The sequence below is a fragment of the Xiphophorus maculatus genome, chromosome 1 (assembly GCF_002775205.1).
Source record: "Xiphophorus maculatus strain JP 163 A chromosome 1, X_maculatus-5.0-male, whole genome shotgun sequence".
In the NCBI taxonomy this organism is placed as follows: Eukaryota; Metazoa; Chordata; class Actinopteri; order Cyprinodontiformes; family Poeciliidae; genus Xiphophorus; species Xiphophorus maculatus.
Window position 1 is genome coordinate 22,313,913 of NC_036443.1, and position 22,793 is coordinate 22,336,705.

The 22,793-nt window shown below is 38.8% G+C and overlaps 1 protein-coding gene across 1 annotated transcript in view; it reads left to right on the plus strand.

Annotated features, from left to right (window-relative positions):
* The first annotated feature begins 6,960 nt into the window (after positions 1-6,960).
* adcy6 (adenylate cyclase 6) overlaps positions 6,961-22,793 on the plus strand; it is a 53,719-nt gene continuing 37,886 nt past the window's right edge. Inside the window, exons 1-3 of the mRNA XM_023344998.1 lie at positions 6,961-7,171; positions 12,808-13,054; positions 14,675-15,614. Of these exons, the coding sequence (XP_023200766.1) occupies positions 13,035-13,054; positions 14,675-15,614 (960 nt within the window). The 5' untranslated portion in view covers positions 6,961-7,171; positions 12,808-13,034. The remainder of the gene's footprint in view (positions 7,172-12,807; positions 13,055-14,674; positions 15,615-22,793) is intronic.

Here is a 22,793-nt window from a genome sequence, read left to right on the forward strand (position 1 = left end):
AAACATGAACTGAACGAGTCTGTAATGCTTAATTAGATCTTTAAAAAAATATTATTTGGGATTTGTAAAGCATTAACTTCATTAATAAAAGTCAAAAGAGAGCAGTTTTGAAAATGTTGTGGAATTTTGTGGATTCTCTGCTTGAAACCCGGTTACGATTTAAACATGGGTTGAGTTACTCCACGATTCTGACAAGATTATTTAAGCAATCTGTCATAATCTGTATTCCGAACATGCGGATCCATTTCTCACTATCGCAAATATGAACAGACTAGAGAAGACAAACATAAGTAGTAAAGAATAACATGAATTCAGTCCGGAAAGAGATGAAAAGGACCACGATTTATTTGATTCCACCTCAAGTCAAATTTAGTTAACCCAAAACAGTTTATCTTCCTCATATTATATATGTTATTTGTGTAACGTTTTTTCTAGTTATGAAAGTATAAAAATTAAAATATGGATTTTCTGGCAGCTTGAAGGCTGTTTTGTAAAAGCTTTGCTGGAATGATCTGAATTGTCTCTTTAAAATGCTGTTTTACAGTACATTTCCATCCTTTTTTCATAATTGAGCAAATGTGATACAGGAATAAACATTGATTTGAAAAATAAAGCTGCTGAAGATGGCAACTTTTACCACTTTTACGTTTTCAAGCAATATCTGGACTTAATTCTGACATTAGAACCATGACAATAATACAAGGAGTATTCTTTTCGAGTAATTTGCAATTAAGCTACTTTGATTTTGTTTGCCATTTCCCAAAAGTATGGATTGTTCAATCTTGTAAAAATGTTCGTCGACATCTGAGCTCAAGCGTCTCACCTGAACTCGAAATTGAACCCGATCGAAGGTAGAGAACGTTCCTAAAAAGTGGTGAAATGTCCCTTTACCGATGATCCAGCCGAATCGGAAGTGACGATTCTGATGCCAACTTCAGCGTCCTCGGGTCCATACTAAGTGTTCGGTCCTGCTGGGGGTGTCCGGCTGCACAAACACAAAAAACACCAATTCATGGCAGCACAACACAGGATCACTATTTACATGTCTGTCATACAAACCCCTTGTACAGTCGGGTTGTTTGATTTGCCTATGGAAATAAAATTTAGCCTTCAAAATGGACAAAATGTTGACTGGTTGTTTCATAATTGGTTTCTGTGTTATGTTTTTATCATGCAGAGCACTTTGAACTGCCCTGTTGCTGAAATATTCTGTACAAACAAACATGATTTGACTAGACTCAGGCGTGTTAAGTCATAGTATTTCAGCAAAAAACAAAATTGCAGCCGTAGTCGAAAATTACTTTACATAACAAAAACATAAAAGAACAAAAAACATTACATTGCAGTGGAGAGACATAACACCGAAAGAATATTTGTTTTATTTGACTTGAGATTTTAAACTTTTGTGGGATTATATATTTAATTTTGCATCATCTTAGTTCAGTCAAACTGCATTATACAGTCTCCATGGTAACCAGCTGTTTTAAAAATGTAGTTAATTTTCTACAAGTAATCAAATTATGTTAATCCAAGTAAATATATTACATTCATTAAGTTGTCATTTTACACAAATGTAAATAAATTAAGTTTTATAAACTTAATTTCAACTAAATTCCTTAAAGTTGGAGCTCTACTTTCTTGGTTTTCAGTGTATGTTAGCTGATGGGTGCATGTAGTCTGTTACTGCCAACACTGTTTCAGGTTTTACTCCAGAAATACTCCGCAGCATCAGGATACAGAAGCTAAAGCAGGCATCATCTGGACAGAAAGATTTATTTGAGAGAATCTTTTTTTGTTTTTGAGGTTTCTATTTTTATTTTACAAATATTTTGCAATCAAAAGTATTTCTGCTGTTTCCTGAACTGTTTTTGTTTCTTTCTTTCTTTGACTTGTTGATCAGACGATGAAAATCCCAAACCATCAGTCCAGAACTGAACATTATAAGGAAGCTAGATCCAATTTATATTTTTCTAAAAGCATTGTTTTATGAATTCACAAACAAACATAAAGGCAGTCAAAGTGGCAAAACTAAATTCACTTGATCCTTTAAGTCGGTTACGCAGTTTGATCTCTAGCTTTTCTAATCACAAATAGTGAATTTAAGATTTAATGCTTGAAATATTATAGAGGATTTTACGTCATCTTCCTGCATCATGCTCTTATCTTGGATTACTTGATACGTAGTGGCCATAAAAAAGTCACAATAATGACTAGAAAATATGATCATGTGGTTTTGATGCAAAACAAAACTCATCTTTTGATACTCAGGCGTGTTTATTGACCTAAGTTTGCCTTGTCTACTGTAACCGGTTCAAATATGTTTGTTCAGAGCTTCCAGTTTTATCACCTGACAGCTTTTGTAAACAGCTCTATCGTATCTGACACTAAATGACATAATCCTTCTTAGAAACTAAACCATCAGTTAAATTTCCAAGAATTTAACTGTGACAACATTTTGTTTCTTTTTCAATACACTTGTTGTTATTTTTTTTTCCATACCAGATTTTGTAGAGTAAAGATTTTATATGTTTTGGATCATCCTTCAGAGTTCTGCTCAGGTAAGAAATACGATCTGGGTTCTCTTTTTCACTGCACTGTGGAAACATGGCAGGTCAGGCAGAAAGTTGTGGAGAAATCTAAGGTAGGAGTTTGTTAAAAAACAAACTCACAAAGTTCTGGTTATCAGAAAATGACCAGACAAAAAGAGCAGCAGTAAAAGAAGGAGCCAGTAACTCTGGAGAAGCTGCAAAATCCGTCCACACAACAACTTCTTCCTATGCACTCCACAAATTTAGCATCTGTGCAACAACAAAAAGAAGAAAGCAATCGTTGAAAGACAATTGTATAAAACCCTGTTTGGAGTTTACCAAATGTCAGGCAGAGCAAACATGTGGAAGAGACTGTTCCAGTCAAATGAAACTAAAACAAATATTTTTTTTCCTTATGTGCATGACTCTATACTAGGTGCGGTGGAAGAAACTAGCAGTGCACATTATCCTGAACTCACCATTCCCTAAGCCCATTTAAGAAAATATACAAAACTTGAAAATCTCTGTTCACAAATGCCACCCATCCAATCTGACTGAGTTTGAAGTATTTTGTAATTTCAGCCTAGAAGTGCAAAGCTAGTAGAGAGATTTGCAGCTTTAATTGCAGTGAAAGGTAGTTATTTAACTGACATAAAATCCTAATAAAACACATTAAATCTTGTGATAAAGTGGTATAAGCATGACTGCATGGCACTTTACCTACAAAACGCTTTCCTTGTGTCTTAGCAACTAATAACATTTGGGGAAACACGTGAAACTCTAGTTGGATTAACTTAGAAAACATAACTAAATAATACTTCATTGTTAAATTTTTAAGTTTTCCCCTCATTAACTGGAAGAATATGACTTACATATGTAAAATTTCAACATGTTTGCATTTATTTCAAACGCGATATTTCTGTCACTCAGATCGAGGCGCGACTGCGACCCCTGCTGGTTGTTCGTGTGACGCCGGTCACACCTAGAAAACAGCAGCATTTCCCTCCATCAGCTTTAAAACGGCTCCTCTAATGATTTCTTGAAAATGTCCTGTTTTATCTGTATGAAATCTGCATGAAAAGATGTGGCGATGATTGAGAGCGCAGGCAACTGAATGCATCCATTGATATAAAGATAATTGCACTTCGAAGAAACAATGCCTTCTTGTACTTGCACAGCCAGTTTGGTGAGTTTCCTCTAGTTAACTGATTCTCTTCCACTGGTTAGGCTGCTCTATATTCTGTTGTTAATACACATGCAATAAAATTCGCCCCAATGAGGTCAAGTGGAGTATTACGTTTCTTTTGTTGCTGTTTTTGTTAATATGATCCTCAATCTTTGATGTGCTGTTGGTAAATGCTCCATCAACACATGTATTGTAAAATATTATGAAATGCAATATCAAAAAAAAAAAAAAAAAAGAGGAAAACAATGTGATGGTAGGTAACATCTAGAGAACATGCTGGAGGTTTATGCACTTAAATATGTTGTGATGTAACAAAACAAAAAAAAGGAAGAAAAAGATAAAATATTAAATGAATAACAGCCAAAATAGCTGCTGCATGAGTTTACATCGCTAAAACACCTCCAGTCAGTGCATGTAACGTTTTTACTGCTAATGTATTCACTTTCTGTTAAATAAACATTTTCAGTTTTATTCATTTATTTACATTTTTGTACATTTTTTGCTCAGTTGATTCTGTAAAATGCACAATTACTGGCAGCAGGATGCAAGCCAGTAATTGTGGGATGTTTGTGGTACTGCAGCAGTAAATGTATTTGCAGTATCAGTACAGAAAATTATAAATGAAGAAAATAAATTGTACCAGTAAAAGTATGTGTGCAGTAGCAACTGTCTTTTGAGTTATAGCATTTACATGCATGGTTGCTTGATTTAGTTTTATATGATATTGCACTTTTATAATTAGTTTTTATAATTCTATAAAAATAGTACAAATATCAAAATATTGTTATTTTGATATTTGATCATTATGATAGCTGAAATGATTAATCTAAAATATTTTTGGGAAAAATTGCAATTAATTTGGTTTTAATCTGACATTTTAACAATAGATAAGACATTTAAAAAATAACCAAAAATAGCATTTCAATATCCATTACAATACAATAAATCTAATCCACTGGAAAATAATGATATTATTGTACTTTTAAACATTTTAGATATTAGATGTTTTTATTATAGGACTTGTTAAGCAGTTTCTTACATATTGCTGTTCTGTAAAATTGCAAACTGGAAGATATTACTGTATAAATATCTTATAAAATGTGTCCATATTTAACAAAGATTTTACAGAATACATCAGCATGTCATAAATAAATAATGCATTCACATATTCATGAGTACCATGATGAAATCGCTCATGTCGACTTTTGTTGGAGAAAAATCAGAAACTTACTTTCCAGTAAAATCAGGCCTAAATCTTCGTGAAGACGACAGAAAGGGTCAAATTTATCACAGATTTTGTTAAAATAAAAGACATCATCTGATCACTGAATGCAAGTTTTTCCGTGTGGATCTCGCTGGAGTCTCAGCTGGGGCATCGCTGTCCGCCTCTAGAGGGAGTACCGAGTGGGAATGAGTGGTGAGAGCAGCAGCAGCAGCAGCGCGCCTGGGCCGAACCGAGCTGCGTCAAAACAGCCGAAATCAGAGACCGACACACCGGAACTGAACGCGGTTTCGTTAAAAAAAAAAAAAAAATTAGCAACGAAAGCAAAGCAAGCGGGGTAGGGAAATTTAAAAACAGAGGAAAAGAGAAACAAACTATCAAAGGAGTGTAAACTGTGTAAATATAGTTTTTGCTACTTTTGAACGTCTTTCTTGCAGTTTTGCGTGTTTTTCTGACTGACTTCTGGCTCACATTGATGAGATTTCATAGTGGTTACCTTTTGTCTTGGTGATTGTAGTGTCATATCTTACTTTCTTTATTTTATTATATATTTTTTTACATGTATCGGAGTAGAAAAATGTTTGTAATTTGGTTTGTACTGAAGGGATATTTTTTTAAACTTATAATAATAACACAACATCCAAGGCTGCACTTTGCGTTTGTTTAAAATAATGTTTATATATATATATATATATATACTAAAGTTCTTTTGTAATATTTTTACATTAGACTCTGCCTACTTCATGTCAATTTGGGCATTTTGGGTCTTCATACTTGTAAATATGGATGAATGAATGGAAACTTCATTTTTCGGAGTCTCAATAAAACTATTAGGGTCCTGCAGAAACAAATCAAAAGTTAAATATGAACCTTTCTAACTAACTTGATATGAGTTAAAAATAGTATTATTGACATGATGCTGGCTCCACCCCATGCGGATCAAACCTCCTACAAACAAACAGCGTTATAATGGCAGAGGTAGTGGAATTCATTTTGAGTAATACATTTTTTGAGTCAATGTTTGCCTCATAAGCAAACAATGAAGCAAAGAGGACAGGCAAGAAAATTCTCCACTTAGCCTAAATTAGGTCTGTAAAGTTATTTGCAGAAAATAACAGAGAAATCAACATTAAAGCTAAAGTTTTTTTTGGCAGGAGGAAGAATGAGAGGCACAAAATCTCACTGGATGTGAGAGTGAAAGTTGTGTTAGACACATTTTGCACGTACAAAACGGGTGAGTAAATGCTTAAAAATTAACATTAGATTAAAAAAGTGCTTAGATGTAAATATCGCAGTTACTGCAGCACATGTTTTTATGCTGCCATTGAGCTACCATTGGGATTAAATTTACACACTACCATCACTTATTGATCTTTGATTTGACTATCAAAAAGTGCCACTATGACAAAAAATTGGATTTTACCACCAGTTACCTTTGTGCAGACGAACGAGGTAGTTTCCATCGATCACACTTTCATTCAAGTGGACATGAGGTTGCCTGCAGCCAACATTTGACTATGATTTCCTATTATTTTCCGAAAATCTCTCTGACCGCATTAGCCATGATGAGTCCTGCAATGTTGATGGAGGTTCAGTTCCTCTAGATAAGTGGTGTGAACTTCGGGACAAATTGGGACCGCTGATTGGTGACAAACCCCCTAGAATAATTGACAGGTGGTATCAAACAGGTGGTGTTATTTTGAAAGATAATAAATGGAATATTGAGCAACATATTTGATGTGTATTGAAGATTTTAATGATGGCACTTGACAAAATGTGCTGTTTCTAGTTTTCATAATGGTTGACTATAAGATATCTTTATGACGTTTTTAAGCACTTTGATGGCCTTGTTGCTGAAATAAACATGAGTCATAAATCATTATAAAAGTAAATAAGGACAATGGAATGAATCAGACCATGAGAGACTGTGGATGTGTTAATCACGGGTATGAGTGTTTTATTTTGAAAAGCATTATCGGATGTGCGGCGTTTGCGTTTTCTCCGCCTTGACAGTGGTGCTTGAAGCCGAGAGGGTCAGGGGGAGGAGAGGCAAGTGAGTGTGGAGCGAGATTACGACAGGAGGAGATCCTCCACAGGGTGACCAATTTAACCGAGCCATCCTTGACCAGCCTGGCTACAAATGCTCCTCCACCCTGGCCGCGCCGACCGACCAGCGCGGAGAATCGGATTGCCAGCTGCAGTCGTGTCCGGGAGTAGAAACAGAAGATGATCACAGTGAGTCCGTTCTTGTCTTTTTATTTCCCTCTCTCTCCCTTCTCTGGAATTACACGCTGCAGGCCGAGATGAACCCCATATATGTCTTACAAACGCGCCATACGCTATTTCTCTCTGGACCGTGTGCGCGTCTGCCACCTCTCCGCCGAGCGCTTCATTTGTGCCGGAGAGAATGACATAGCTGGCGACAGACCCTGCGAGGCCTCCGCTTTCACATTAGTGGCGGTGGCAAAAGGATTCACGGTCAGTACATGTTCTGTACTGGCGGACAGCAACAACATCTCTGCGCTTGTGTTTGCGGGGAAGGTAGAGGAGGATGAGACGCATAGCTGTGCGTTTGCGCTTCTTGGTGCAGCTGACGGCTCCGGAGGGTGTTAAAACAGGCAATTCTCTCTATGACAACTTCAAACCAAAGCGTCCCAAAATGGGTTGGAATTTTTTTATTCTTTTTTTAGAGCATGCTTGTTCCTCCATCTTCTGGCTGATGCTGAGGAATGTGCAGCATTATAATAACTTGTTTATTTCCCGTGTACTTCACGTTTTGTCGGTGCACTTAATCCTGGGAGTGCTTCGCGTTGCTGCAGACTGAAGGACACTGACTGCAGCTAACACACAATGCGTGCATCTCTGACTGGCAGAGGCGTGTTTGTGTCCTGACTCGGGAATGGTTTTTCTGGTCCCCGCTGTGGTTGTCACATAGGCCACGGTGTTATGTAACAGGAATCCTACGCTGTTTGAATGCGGGCCCTCTCTCTTTCTCTCTCTCTCTCTTTCTCTCTCTTTCTCTCTCTCTCTCTCTCTCTCTCTCTCTCTCTCTCTCTCTCTCTCTCTCTCTCTCTCTCTCTCTCTCTCTCTCTCTCTCTCTCTCTCTCTCTCTCTCTCACACACACACACGCACACCCACGCCAACACACACACTGCCTTGCCTATGTGTGCACGGCATCCAGACACCAGAGCCGCAGCAGATGCAGGGACTGAAAACCAGAATAAAAATTAAATTAAGCAGTTTTTAATTTCCTTGAAAGGGTTTTGCATCTGCATCATCTGGGTGAGAAGTGACCTGGGGACAGAGGGGTGCACGCGCGAAATGAATGAGTCAGTGCGCGCTGTTTGCGGCCAGCGTCCGGTTGAAAATGCCCCCTTAGAGCAATGGTCACCCACCCACCTACCCTACCCGCCACTGCCTCTCTCGTTTTCCCACTGCTCCCCTTTAGCAGAGGGAAGGGGGGAGGGGATGGAGAGCTGAGCCAGGCACCAAGCAAGCGAATGGCAGAGACGCGACGCGAGGCTGGGCAAGTGGGTATGAGCTGGTCGACCTTGTGCGGGGGGGAGCGAGGGACGCAGACGGGGAGGTAGAGGTAGGAAGGGAGCGAAGAGGAGGGGCGGGGAGGGGAGGTACTGGTTCCCCTTGAATCTTGTCGATCCAGCGAAAGGAGGAGGAGGGGTGCTGGACGAAAGAAAGCAAAATACGGCGAGAAGAAGTTGTTTTCTCTGCAACAAGGCAGCGAAGCTCCGTCTCTCTGCAGCCGTGGAGGATCTGGTCGACTGGTGGCCTGGGAAGGTCCACCATATGTGACCTTTTCATGATCCAATCAGAAATCCGGACAGTGCATTTCTATTATTACCCACACTGATCAGGCATGACATTATGACCACTGGCAGGTGAAGTGAACACACTGATTAGTATCTATTTATCAGGACATCAGCAGGTGAACATTTTGTTCTTAAAGTTGATGTGTTGCAGGAAAAATTGGCACCCGTAAAAATTTAAATGAATCTCAAGAACTGGATCTTGAAGACTGGTCTGCATGGTCAATATCAAATCTGTGAGAAAGAGTTTCTGAACGCAGTGTTTACTAGGTAATAAATCTGAAGTGCAATTCAGTAAAGCTTTGAATGCTGATGATACATTTGACCAGTTGACCTGGTATAAATTCAGCACACTAAGGTTTGGAGAGAGCAAGGTTTGGGGTTTCTTTTCTATTGTTATGATGGAAAGAAAGTGAAATTATGGGTTATTTGTAGCACTATGATCATCAGAATATTACCCAGGCTGTAATTGCTTGTTACCCCAAAGTTAATATAAAGACTGAAATATAAATTGCTGAAATAGGCCAGGAAGGCAGACCCATTGGACTCGATACAACGGATGAAATGCTGTAGCTGAGATTGTCAGAGACGTTGATGCTGATTCTTATTAAAAGATGACACAATACCGAATGCATCACAGTTTTTAAGTTTTACATTTTTCCCAATAAATAACATTTGAAGTACGTAATGTGCCAGGTCGACGCTATGAAGCTTACCGGAAGTTGCGCTGTAAACAGCCATCGTCCACTGCGAAGAGAGAAGCACTGACCTGAACAAGATGTTATTTAATATTTGGGAGTGTGGCCAACACCGATTTTGTTCACTTCCTCTGCTGTTTTGTTAAAACCACAAGGAAACTACAATTCTAAAACAGGACAGAAAATTGACATCATTGTTCTCAGCTTGTCCTTGTGTTCGCTGATTGACCCGGTTGAAATTAAACCGGAGGAATCCCAGTGAATGGGAGAAATCCCAGGTAGTGCTGTAAGAGAGATTTGAATCAAAAAGAATTGCACAGGAAGGTAGCTTTTACGCTGATAGTGTGAGGATTTGCACAACATCCTCCTGGGAAGCCTTGGGTCCCACCATCAGTTTGGATTTTGCTTTGACACATAAACACCTACCAAGGCATTGTTGCAGACTATCTACATCCTTTCATGGAATCAGTATCACCAATGGCTGTGGAGTCCTTTTGCAATACAGAGCAAAAATTATTTGAGAAACACAACATGTGAATGTTGACTTGCATTCCAGTTTTCGCAGATTTCCATCCAGTTGAGCATTTATGGGATGTGCTGGATAAATAGATCTCTTAAAGTAAAAGGACTGGAAAGATCTGCTGCTATTATCTTGGTTTCAGCTACGGGTGGGCATTTAACATCATTTATTGTGAAAAAGTTCTAGATACATTTTGGTTAATGAAAATAAATCTGACTAAAATGTTATTGTTTTGCTATTTTCTCCACAGTTTTTCCTTCAGTAAATTAAAAAATAGGATTAAATTAAGTGTCTATGCACAGACTAGGAATGCAAATCATATTTTTTTAAGTAAGTGAAGTCCTGGAAAAGTTTGATACGTTTTTAAGAGTAGTATTTTTGCTTGGTGCTATAGATGCTGTGCCTCTCAGTCACAGCCATAGTGTTACTTAGGAAAGACATCATAAATAGATCTTATCGTCATTTTATTTGTATCACAATTAGAGATGCACAAATCCGATATTAATATTTGTATTGATCCTCATATTGAAAATTATTCTAGATATAGAATAAGGGCAGATCTATTCAGCCTAATGCTATGCTCTGTGCTCTGAGTGACGTCATGCCTTATTTTCTAAACAATTTAAAAGGTTTGTTGCAGTTTAATTTTACATGGTTGCCCTATTGTTTTGGTCAGTTTCTTTATTGTTTATTTTACATTGGTGCTATATTCCTAACTCCACTGACTGAGCAAATTAAAGTTGTGTTGTTTCTACATATTTGAATATACTAGCTTGTGAAGCTACTGGTACATTTAAATGTTCTGTACTGGTGCAGTTATCAAATAAATTTGTAGTTCATCACATTTATGTTTGCTTTTTAAAAGAGAAACAGATTAAGTCAATTCCGTATCAATGTGCATTTCTGTTGCACCAATCCACTTTTTTCACTTCCGATACCGTTACATGTATCTGAGGTTAATGTCTGCTTGATCAGTTGTACAAGAAATGCATGCATATCTGGGTCCATCCATCTGTCCGTCCTTACATTCCTCTTCTTGGTGATTCTCTCCACACTGCTCTGGGAAACTCGAGGCAATCATCAAGCAGAAAGTATTTTCTTCCTCGGTCCTAGAGTCTCCACTTAGTGGGAATTACCTCTAAAGGGAGGCGACCACGCGCAATAACGACCAGATAGACGAAACACCTCAACTGACTATTTGTTAGTCTTAGCTAACCTATGGATGAAAGATTTTGCTGCTTGTAATTAAAATCTTATTGTTTTGGTGGCGATCAATATCTTTTGATCATAGGTGAGAGGTTGAATGTTTAGATCAGGGGTGTGAAACAAATTTTTATTTTGGGCCACATCAAGATCATGAATGTTCTCAAAGGGCCAGAATGTATTGGTAAAACCCATGAACAAAATGTTAAAATATTAGTAAATAGTTGTGTAGTGATTTAAATTAAATGGTATTGAACATCTTTTCACCATGATCAGTACCTCCAGGATTTTGCAATTATTTTTTTGCAGTCAAAATTAATGATTTTGTGGTGGTACTTTAAAAATATTTGCAAGACATTTTGTGATAGTTGCGCTAGTGTATGACTTTAAATAATGTATGACTTTTTGTTACTCGCCATATCAGTCATGAACTGCAATTTGACATCCAGTAAGCCAGAGGCAGCAGTGCAGTCGCATTACCCCAATATTTTTGCAGAAAATTTCAAATACACTCAGTTATGCATCAGAATGAAAAAGTGTGGGGATTTGTTGAACTTTTGCAGAATTGTGAAAACTGGGAGGACTGACTGGTGTAATTTGGAGTTATCCAAATAAAATCCTGCTTTTATTTGACTGATAAAATAAAATTTAGGCTCAGAACTGTTATTTTGATGCTTCTATTTATGTGTCCACCTGGTCTAGAGGGCCACAAAAAAGCTGCAATGGGCCAGATTTGGCCCACGGACCTTGAATTTGACACATGGTTTAGAGCTTTGGTTTCTGGTTCATCTCAACAGAGCAGACACACACATTACTGCAAACGAAGCTCTAATCCATCTACCCGTCCTTCTTGTTCTTTATCCAACACCTCAGCTTCAGAATAACCTCCAACGTGAAGTGAGATGCATATTTTTAGAATATCATTATAGCAAATAATCCATAGTGCCAAAATCCTCTGCTGTAACCTCTGATGTGGATGAAACCCTGACACCCTGACTTTCTGGATGTTTCTATTTGTACTTTTTATTTCAGCCCACAGGCCTGCAGAGTCTGTCACTTTGAATAAAACATTATGGTTTTGACAATGTCCTGCTGTCTGGCAGCTTTTATCTGGATGTTTTTACTTGTCTGTTTATCATTGATTGAGATTATAAACAGAGCTTCGGGTAGTCCATCTGTTCTTTTTTGTCCTGGCTGACTCCAAAATGCTTTTTTTAGAGAGGTTATATCAGAGAATGGGTCATGCTGGAGTCAAAAAGGATGAACCTATGCCCACAAATAGGATCTGAAAAAATAAAACAACTCTGTAGCTTCTGCTTTGCTGCTAAAGTTTGGAGGCTGTTCTCCAATAAAACTGTCTTACAGTTTGCTACCACAAAGGTAGAAAATGCAATTTGTGGGAATTTGTGTAGTTTATGCATGACAATTAAATGAAATTTTGATTTATTTGCTATTTTAGAAATATATTGTGTATCAGGACTCAAGAGGGCTATCCCCCCAAAATATCTGCTTTAATTTTCAGATCCTGATGTTACCTCTTATATGTTCATTTATTGTTAAAACACGATGACATGTCTATTTATCAACTTGTTGCTCTTCTGTATGTTTGACTTTCTTCCCTCCAGAGCCAGCAGAAGCCGTGGAGATAGGCCTGGCACTCGAGTCTTATTTAAATTAGGCTCTACTTGTTGGGTGTGGTACCACCATCTGGAGTTTGGTGTGTCAGTCAGCCCGCTGTTTACTCCCAGCCTCCGGCCGTGCAACACGCCGCCTGCAAACCTCTCCTCTCTTCGTCAAAATTTCGTCCAGGGGGATAAATGAGTGAACCGGTCGTAAGGGAAAGGGCTGGAACATGTACCAGAACCCTGACAGGTAAATAAACAGCTCCTACAGGTAGGGCTGGGCGGTAAATTGATTTTGATTGATTAATTGAATTTTTTCATTTTGAAGAACTACTTTCTAGAAAATCTGTATCGTTTTTCACCGTGGGTTTCCACAGTCAGCACTTCCATGTTTGACAATCGTGTTTTACAGCTTTTATTTACTTTCACTTTAAATTCAGCTCTATTGCGGATTCTTTTTATTAATTAGGAGAAATAAGTTGTAATATCACAAGAATAAAGTAGTCCAGCATAAAAAATGACAAAAAATTACATGAGGATCTTGTGAAACAATACATTGGTTTAAGTTTTACACTTAGTAGTTAAAACTATTAACTAGAAATAGTTAATCTTTTAACACTTCAGCATCAAATTATTATTACTAGCATTACTAGTCATATTTAACAATATTAAAAAATTTAAAGGACATATATTTTTAGTATAAACAATGTAGGTTTCTGGTTGTGAACTAAATATGTTACACTAGATTTAATTATGTGTTTAACCTAATACTACATGTATTATTCCATGTCTTTCTTGTTTGCTTTTTGTTGGTTGGTTTTTTTGTAATTTATAAAAATTGTTTTATTAATGTAAAGAAGTGATATGTGGACGTCTGTAAGAATAGCGGCAACATAGCTGTCACTAAATGTGGATCCTAATTAAACTAAACTAAACTAAACTAACTGCAAACCACTGTGTTTATTTGTTGAACTAAGCTGTTCATATCAGAGTGATAAATCTATCAAAGCTTTTTTTCTCATTGAAAGAAAACTTTCTCATAATTTCAAGATGTTATTTGTTTTCTGGTACAATTATTCTGCTAATATTTTGACTATATCCTTGCAATTAAACATTGTCATATAACTGACCCTAAAAATCCATCATTCAACTCACAGAATGTAAGATTGACAGAGTTTCCCCCAGAAAACATGTTAAGCCTGGTGGTATAGGGCGTGTTTTTGAGTTAAAAAAATGTTACGCATTATTGGAAGAAATTATTGACCTTATTGACAATACTTAAACACCAATTATTATATTTTTAAAAAGACAAATGTCAAATGAATTAAAATTTTTGGCACTTCAGTTGTTTTATTCTAATTAAAGATATCCAATTTTTAAAAATCTTTTATCTGTGACTTAATTCGCTGAAGTTGTTAGCGTGTAGGCTGGTAAAAGAGACATCTGAACTCAGTATTCCTATCTGATCACACATTGACCAGACTGTGTTGTCATTGTGGTTTCAACCATTTTGCCAAGAAAACTCTTTAACTATCATTACAGGTGTGTAAAAAACTAAAATAAATAAACAAACAATGCTTAGCTTGGTGGGGGCACAAGTAAAAACCTGGTGGCCTGCCAGGCTTATAATACACTGGGGAAAACCCTGATTGAAACCCACTTTTTTGAATTATTTTCAGCCATTTGTAATTTCTTTTTTAAAATAGAAAGTGAAATCAATTAAAATAGAAAATAGGAGCCAACAGGAAAAAATCTGATTAATGTTTAAGCCGTAATGCCTAGCCCTACCTAGAGGGAGTCAAAGGAGGGGAAAGGCGTCAAGTTGTCCAACGTAGCTTCAATGCTAACTGTTGTTTGTCTGCTCAAACAGAATGTCCTGGTTCAGTGGTCTCCTAGTTGCCCGAGTGGATGACCGCAAGACTGCGTGGGGTGAACGCAATGGCAAGAAGTCCAAACGGAAGGGAGGCTCTTCTCTCTGCAGCCCGCGTTACATGAGCTGTCTGCGGGACCCGGATGCTATGGAGCCCCCTTCCGGAGCCCCCCTCCCTCAGCACCATCGTGGAGGGGTGGCCGGGGCTATCGGAGGCGGGGGGAACTTCGGCGTCCGCTGCGGATGGCAGGAGGACCACTACGGCAAGAGGGGAGGGGCTCCCGGGGAAGGGGTGGGGCTGAAATCAGTTGACTTGGGCTTCGAGGATGGCGAATTGAAAGGCAGGAAAGGGGGATGCAACGGAGGAAGCGGCGACATGGGAGACGAGAGTCCCAACGGGGCAGGCGGGGTGGTGACGGCGGCAGACTGCTGGCTCAGGGTGGTGCGTGTATTCCAGTCGAAAAAATTCCAGTCCCGCAAACTGGAACGCCTTTACCAGCGTTACTTCTTTAGGCTGAACCAGAGCTCCTTGACCATGCTCATGGGGGTGCTTGTGATCGTGTGCGGCATCATGCTGACCTTCCACTGTGTCCATGCCGCTCCGGACGTGGCCTACTCATCAGCCCTTTCCGTGGCCATGGCTCTCTTCATGGCTCTCATGGTGGTTTGCAACCGCAACGGCTTCCACCAGGACTACATGTGGATGGTCAGTTACCTGGTGATTGGAGTCCTGCTGTCGGTGCAAGTGTTCGGAGTGTTCATGGTGGCGCCCAGGAGTGCTTCAGAAGGAATCTGGTGGTCTGTGTTCTTCATCTACATCATCTACACGCTGCTTCCCGTCAGGATGAGGGCTGCGGTGCTGAGTGGAGCGGTGCTGTCCATCATTCACGTGGTGACCACATGGCAGATGAACCAGGAAGACAAGTTCCTCTGGAAACAGGTACGACCTGTTTAATTTCTCTGCTGTCTCTCTGGGTATTAAACATGAATCGAAAAGATGTCAAATTACTTTGTCAGCTGCAAATTAGAGAAGTTTTTCCAGGTGAATTAAGAAATTCAGGTCTCCAGATCAACCTACATCATGTATAGATGCATGTGTAACAAAATAACACTGTTACAGTTGGACAGTTTTCATCTCCCGACACTCACAAGGGTTGTTTTCGAACCTGATAATCCAGTACACTTGATTCGATTGGAGACCAAAGATGCAACATTTGCTTCATTTTCAAAATGCAATGTGTCAAACGAACCCTTTGAAAAACCTGTTTACCCTCCTAACTTGTGGTGGCGCTGTAAAAACAACTACTGAAGGAAATGACATGAAACATGAGTATAACTTCCTTCTTCACAAAATGTAAACAAAAATGGAATAGCGCCAGATTTCAGCAGTTGTAGGATTTTGCTTTTGTCTTTGGTAAACGACCACGAGCCATTTCTCTCACAGGCGTTAGACTCTTACATTTGTTTTGGTTGAATTTACCCAGAATTCCCTGCTCTAAAGTCTGCCTCCTGCTTTGGAGCAGACTCCGTTCTGCTTTGCATTCAAACAATTCACTTCAACCAAATCGAGACCTAGGATGTATTAGCTTTGTTTGCTCTTTTGGGCCACATCAGAATTTGGTTACGAATTCACACCTCCCCAAATGAATCAGTCTTTCCTGGCAAACACACTAGATTTTGATTGAAGTGGACCAAACTGGGCTGGTGTGAATTCACTCTAAATGGTAAGAGCCACAAAGGACCACTTGACAACTAAACTCTTCAGGTGAAGCTTTGACATTCTTTTGATTTCTGAGGTGTTTTTCAAAGCAACTTTTCTGGGCTCTCTAAGTCCTTCTCCATCTTCTAACATACACATTTCCTACTGAAAGTCTTAAGTTTTAATAAATAATATTTTCACCCTATTGGATAAAGACTCCATGTAGATAGTGCCCAAAATTGAATCCTTTGAATATTGAGTCTTTATCACAATTTAACATTTTCAATCAAAGCAAGATTCCCTTATAATGCTCAGCACTAATACTGAATATATATTTAAACATAAACTTATGTAAACAAAGAAGAAAAATGAAGAGATAATTTGTGTAAATCAATGCTTTAAATTTTCATTTTAAACAAACCGTTGAACAATTTACTTGGGATGTGCAGTGGTTTGTTTATTTTTCATAGTTTCTGCTGAATTGGAAGAGATAAAACAATTCAGCAAGTAGAAAATTACCTTTAAAACAACAAGTTATCTGTAAAAGAAGTGCCTGTTTAGAGAACATTGTCTTCTTGTCTATTGGAGCAATCATCAGCTATATTATTGCTTCATCCTCTTTTTTCACATACATGATACAACACTTTCCATTAAAAACAGTTACATTAACTACTAAACTCACATCATTTAGAGTTTTTTCCCCTGAAAATGGAGACAAAAATTAAAGTATGTGTTCAGCTAAACCATAAAAAAAATATTTGTCATTAACTAGAACATTTGGATTATGTAGTTTTTTGGGAGTTTGTGGGAACAAGCTGTACACACTGTCACGGCTGTAATCTCATCACACTGTAAAAGTGACGTGTCAAATGTCAAACCTCCAGAGAGATACCTCTCTTCACATCCGGTCTGCATGAAACAACAGCAGCGCTAGTTTCAAGTGGGGTTCCTCACCACTTCATGAATCACTGACTAAAGCCCAATGCCAGTTTTCAGATCAGTTTAGTGACTGAGCTGTTCAGGCTGCTAGGGTTTTACTGGTTAGCTGGGAAATTTGAAAGTTTTTGCTTATAAATACCAAAAAAGTAAAATGAACGAGGTGATAATTTCTGAAAACGTATTGTGAAATATTTGAGTTAAAGATGCGTGTTTATTAAAATCTATCCCTCAAACATTTATGTACTCCTGACCGCGTGGCTTCATGTCTGGCTACACGGAAACACAGACTTGATATTTACGATGGGGCGATAGTGTGTGAACTGGCAGCGTAGCCGCTGCAGTGTGAACCGCTCGGCTGTGATTTGTCACCGTGCCGGAGCTGCGTATTTGGGGCTTACAGGGTCTCGCTGCACAGTGTGCCGCTTGTACGTCATGCCAAGGACCTGAGGGCTCGCTGAAGGTCAGTGGGCTGAATGAACCACTCTGGCAGGACAGCACTGTGTGTCTGTGTGCTGCTCTGTGACAATGGGAGAATACCATGATATAAAGCAGCAACACTCAGATCTCTGTGCTCTTTCACAAGGGACACTTTGTACTTTTCTGCTCTGGTGGGGTGACGGGGGTGAGGCCAAAAGGGAGGACAGAGGGAGCCGCAAAGGGACGGGGGGCAGGAGGGTTGTTGCGGTTGTTTGCCTCTTTTACTATCTTAGCTGTTTTACGACAGTCATATCCTCGAAGACGAGTTATGTAAAGCATAACAGGAGGGCCGTTAGATGAAAACAATGGGAGGATATCAGACTTAATGATTGCTGATTGTCCGAGGTGTGCATTCATTACGATATCCTTTCACTAATTTGTCCTGCTTCTGAATTCGCTCTCAGCAAACAACTTCATATTGTGACTGTTTATTATAAATTTAATACAAATGAGGGGGCAAACATCAGGGCTCGATGGGAACTTGGTGTTTACAGTACTGCGCCTAGCCTCCTGCATGATATATTGTGGCATTATCCATCACAGACCCGGTGTTGTTTGCCATCGTTGAACGAACGAATGTCACGAGATAGCTGCGGCCCAGCGAGAGCAGCATATCTCTGAGGTCGTCTCTGTATTGTGTGACACGGTTATTACATTGTCATCAATCACCGCTTCATGCTTTTCTGCAAGTATTTCCTCTTTCTCCAATAACTCATTAACCTCGGGGATACTGTAGCGCCGATGGAGGCCGTGGATGATTCCAACACTGAAACGAGGAATCCTTCTGGTTCAGGATGTCTGATTTCACTTCCTGCCTCCCTTTTATAAAAAGATAAACAGTGTTTGTTTTATTTCTGTAGCAGACTGGAGAGTCGCAGGGTATTTCAAGAGGAGTGTTTCCCATCGTTTAGATCAAGACTTGGATTTTATTAGTAATACTAAGATTATTCCTAAATAAGAATCTTATTTTTATTCTGATTTTTTATGTATTGTTAGTTTTATGGTCAACTTTTGTACTATATGGCTTTTTATTTTTTTCAAACTCTGGCATATTTTGTGATGTGCATTGTCCCTTTGGAAACAAGTAAACAACAACAAAAGTGACTACATTAAAGCAACATGTGTAACAGACTTGCAACACATAGCATGTAGCCTATAGACCACGGCATCATCTCTATGCTTAGCAGGCTGTCAAGACATTCTAATAATTCAGAATCTAATATTTTTATATTGTCCCCTCACCCATATCAGTGTAGTGTAAAGAATCTCATTTGTTTTCTTCCTCCAGAAGTGCTTTTCCGTTTTTTAGCAAGAAATCTGGGCATTCGATTAGCTTAGCCACTCCATCCTGTCCATTTAAGGACCAGCTGTTGAACTTAAGTGACTCTTTCAAGTTGCAAAGTTATCACTGATTCTGATTGTTATACTGTACAGCATACAACAACATCTGGCAGGGCTGGGTATTAGTATTACTTAGTACTTAGTATTACCGTAACCCTAACCCTAACCCTCAACCAACAATCCGCACTGGAAGGTTTAAACATTTACAAAGCCTTTCTTTTCTATATATTATCTCTGTTCTATATTTTTAAGACATCTTTTATCACCGAAAACGTTTTAATAAACTTGTTTTCGTGAGCCTCTTGCTGGAATTTCACAATAACAGATTACATTCTGTCAGGATAATATTCAGTGGGTTATAGGAGGAGCTAGCATACATTAGTCACCGGTAAATGTCTGTTTCTGAAATGTAGCTTTATAGCAGATCAGGTTGTGTGTGCTGTAACACCAGTAAACAGATCTGATTGTTCAGGTCGGATTTTATTCTGTCTGTTGGGAACAGTTGTTCTTAAAGCTGTCTACTTGAATCTGAATCAGCCAGATTAATGCCACATCTGAACACGGCCACAGAAATTCACAACAGTCTCAGCGCTTGTTTAAAAAGCCTTGACAGTGACATGAAAGCTCTGGCTTTTTCTGGTCACTAAAAAGTCTTATGTCCTTTGTAAACATGCTTCCTTTACTCTTGGTTGTTTACAAAGTAAGCATTTTAGTGGATACTGTTATTTTCTTGTGTTTTTATGTTTGATTTTGGACTCCTTAACATGAATTCTTTGTGATTTTTCTTTTGTGTCTTGGTTTTCAAGACAAATACTTTCAGATTATCATTTGTCAGTCAAATTAAAGACAAACTGTTCTCACAAAATGAGAATATTTTCTGCTTTTGAGACCAGCATATTCCTCGCATGCTGTTAATCGGAGAAACATGACCCTCAACGAAGGGATCAAAACTTGCTAATATTTTAGAGTTTAAGATCATTTAAAGGACAAACTTCATCCGACAGGTACAAAAAAGGGCTGTAGTTCACTCATTAAACCGATTCTTTGTGCAGACTATTGCCTAATGCAATCAGACAAATCTTGTTGTGAAAATGTTGAACCTGATTACATTGCATTCATGCATGAAAATGAGCATTAGTGTGTTTATTCTGATGGGGATTGCCTGTGTTTTCTTTCTTTTGCTGTTGTTGCTGGATGAATCTGTCACGTCGGACCTGCGGCGACTCTTGCGCTCAATCTTGAGGGTCTCTGGTTTGTAAATGTGGACTACTTCATGGTCCACTCTTGAAATTAATGACATTTTGTCCAAACAAGTCAATAATAAGCCATTCAGGCTGAATGATTGTTTCCTTGACTGTACTGCATGTGTGTTTTTACAGCTGGGTGGCCATTCCAGGATCTTATTGTGTGCTTTTCTTCATGCTTGCACAATACAATTCAACACAAAGCTGCCAGCAGCACCTGGAAGTGCAGGAATTATTCATAGAAACTTTTTCTGACGGAGATGTCCTGTTGCATGCAAGCTTCTCTCATCTATAAGTCTTTTATTTTCCTGATCTTCAGCTGAAATCAATTAGCCACAGCAGCACAGTTTGGACATTAATGCATAAAGTCGTTCCACCCATCATTCCAAACACACAAGCGCCCCACGTTCTTTGTTATGGTGGACGCCTTCCCTTTTTGTCGCTGTCAAATGTTTGTCAGAATTGCTGCTGTTTGTTATTCTCTGGGAAGTTACATCACAAAGCAGCCATCCTGCCTTCACGTGTGGGTGTCCATTCGGGCGTGCAAGCTGACATGTACTGCATGTTCTTCTCCCCGGCGTTCGATCAGACAACTGCAGCAGGCACATTTCAGGCACTCAAAAGTTGCACACTGGTCTCTGCAGATAAGCTTGTCAATGACTTCTTTGGATTTTGTCACATTCTTCACCCTGGAGTTATTTGCTTTGTGGCCTCTGACAATGGTTAGCCTTGCTTTGTGAGCACTGTTGACTCGACTGCAGCTAGAGGTCAAAGACTGGTTCCTAAAAATACCAGGCCCTCGGCATCTCTGCGAAGCGTTGCGTCACAGGGAACTGTCTTATCAGAGCTTGCGTCAAAGCAACAGGCAGGCCAACGCTCCATCCAGCGCTTTTCTCTGGATACACACAGGCCTGGATTTTCACAACCAGTCCAGCGTTTTTGTTATCTTACACTGTTTCTTTTGTGTGTGTGTGTTAATGAAGCATTATCTAATGGATCTTTGAGCGCTGGCCACCCTCCATCTCCCCCAGAAAATCATCAAAGTTTAACTCTTATTTCAAGTAGGTTCATTTATTTGTAATGTTGTAAGTATGGTGCCTTCCAGATGTGTTCAGCCACACTCTCCTATTATACATAGTAGCAAGATGTAGACACTGGTTTCCTTCTTGCTTTCTTTCTTTCAGACAATATAGATTGCACCACTAAGGGTGATTTTGTCAACTGATTCTCCCACCTGAGTAGGGCTGTGCGAAATGGCGTAAAAATCTCCCATTTATTCATATGGTATTCGATTTCCAATTGTAAGTTATTTTTTTCTCTCTTAAACATTTCTAAAACTTGGGTTTTATCTCAATCATCTCTTCTGTGAGTTGTATGATGGCTTATTGGGGCCAGGCTACAACATTTTTGATTAGTCATAATATTAGTAGAATATAGATGCAATTTTACTTTAATGACAAATTACTTTTATTTTAATGACAAAAAAGTTTGGCTTATTAATTTTCTGCAATGTTTGGCGTTGAAGTTCTCCCATAATTACTACTTCATTCTCCTAATATTGCGCCTGTACTATTGTAATGTTATGACTTTATGTCATTAAAAAAAGTCATAGCCTGACCTTTATATATTTCTTCTTAGAGTTGACCTGAATTCAAGGTCCAAATAAGTAGAGGCTGTAAAACAAGATGGCGGTCTTGGACGTGCGACATCACTCCAAACTATGCAAACCCAAATTTGTATTTATTTTGTTTATTTATTTCAAACAGGTTGTTAAAAACAAAGAAAACAAGAAACCAGGGGAAGAGAAAATATGTGCAAAATAATTAATAGCAAAAATAATTAGCTTACCTCTACACCAATGCACTACAAAGAGTGGAATGGTGTAAAAAATCCAGATTTTCCAAAAATAAAATCTTCCAAAACCAAAAATTTATTTATTTCTATACCTGAGTTATGGATTTCTGAAGCTCCTCCAGAGTTACTGCATGCGGGTGCTTGTCAGATATTAAAAGCTTGGGGTATTGTTTTTAAACTTCACCTGTCTGGTGGATTCCTTGGTGTTCACGTTGCTGTTTGGTTTGTTTAACAACACACAGGTGGATTCTATTCGCTCATCAGGTCAAAAAAGGCAACTGGTTGCTCCTTATTTTAGGGCATCAGAGTAAAGAAGATCAAAAACAAATGCATACAGCCCTTCACAGATCTTTATTTGTAGTCATTTGCCTTCAATATCACAAAAAATCCACTGTAGTTTTGTAGTTGCAATTTCTAAAAAATGTGAAAAAGCAGCTGGTTTATGCAGCACAAACTGAACCAGACATTAAAAATTCCAGTAAATTTCGCCAAGAACTTGTGCATTTGTGTCCCAGCAAATCTCCCAGCGAACCCTCAGGAGCAGCTGTTCCAAGCTTCACAGAAG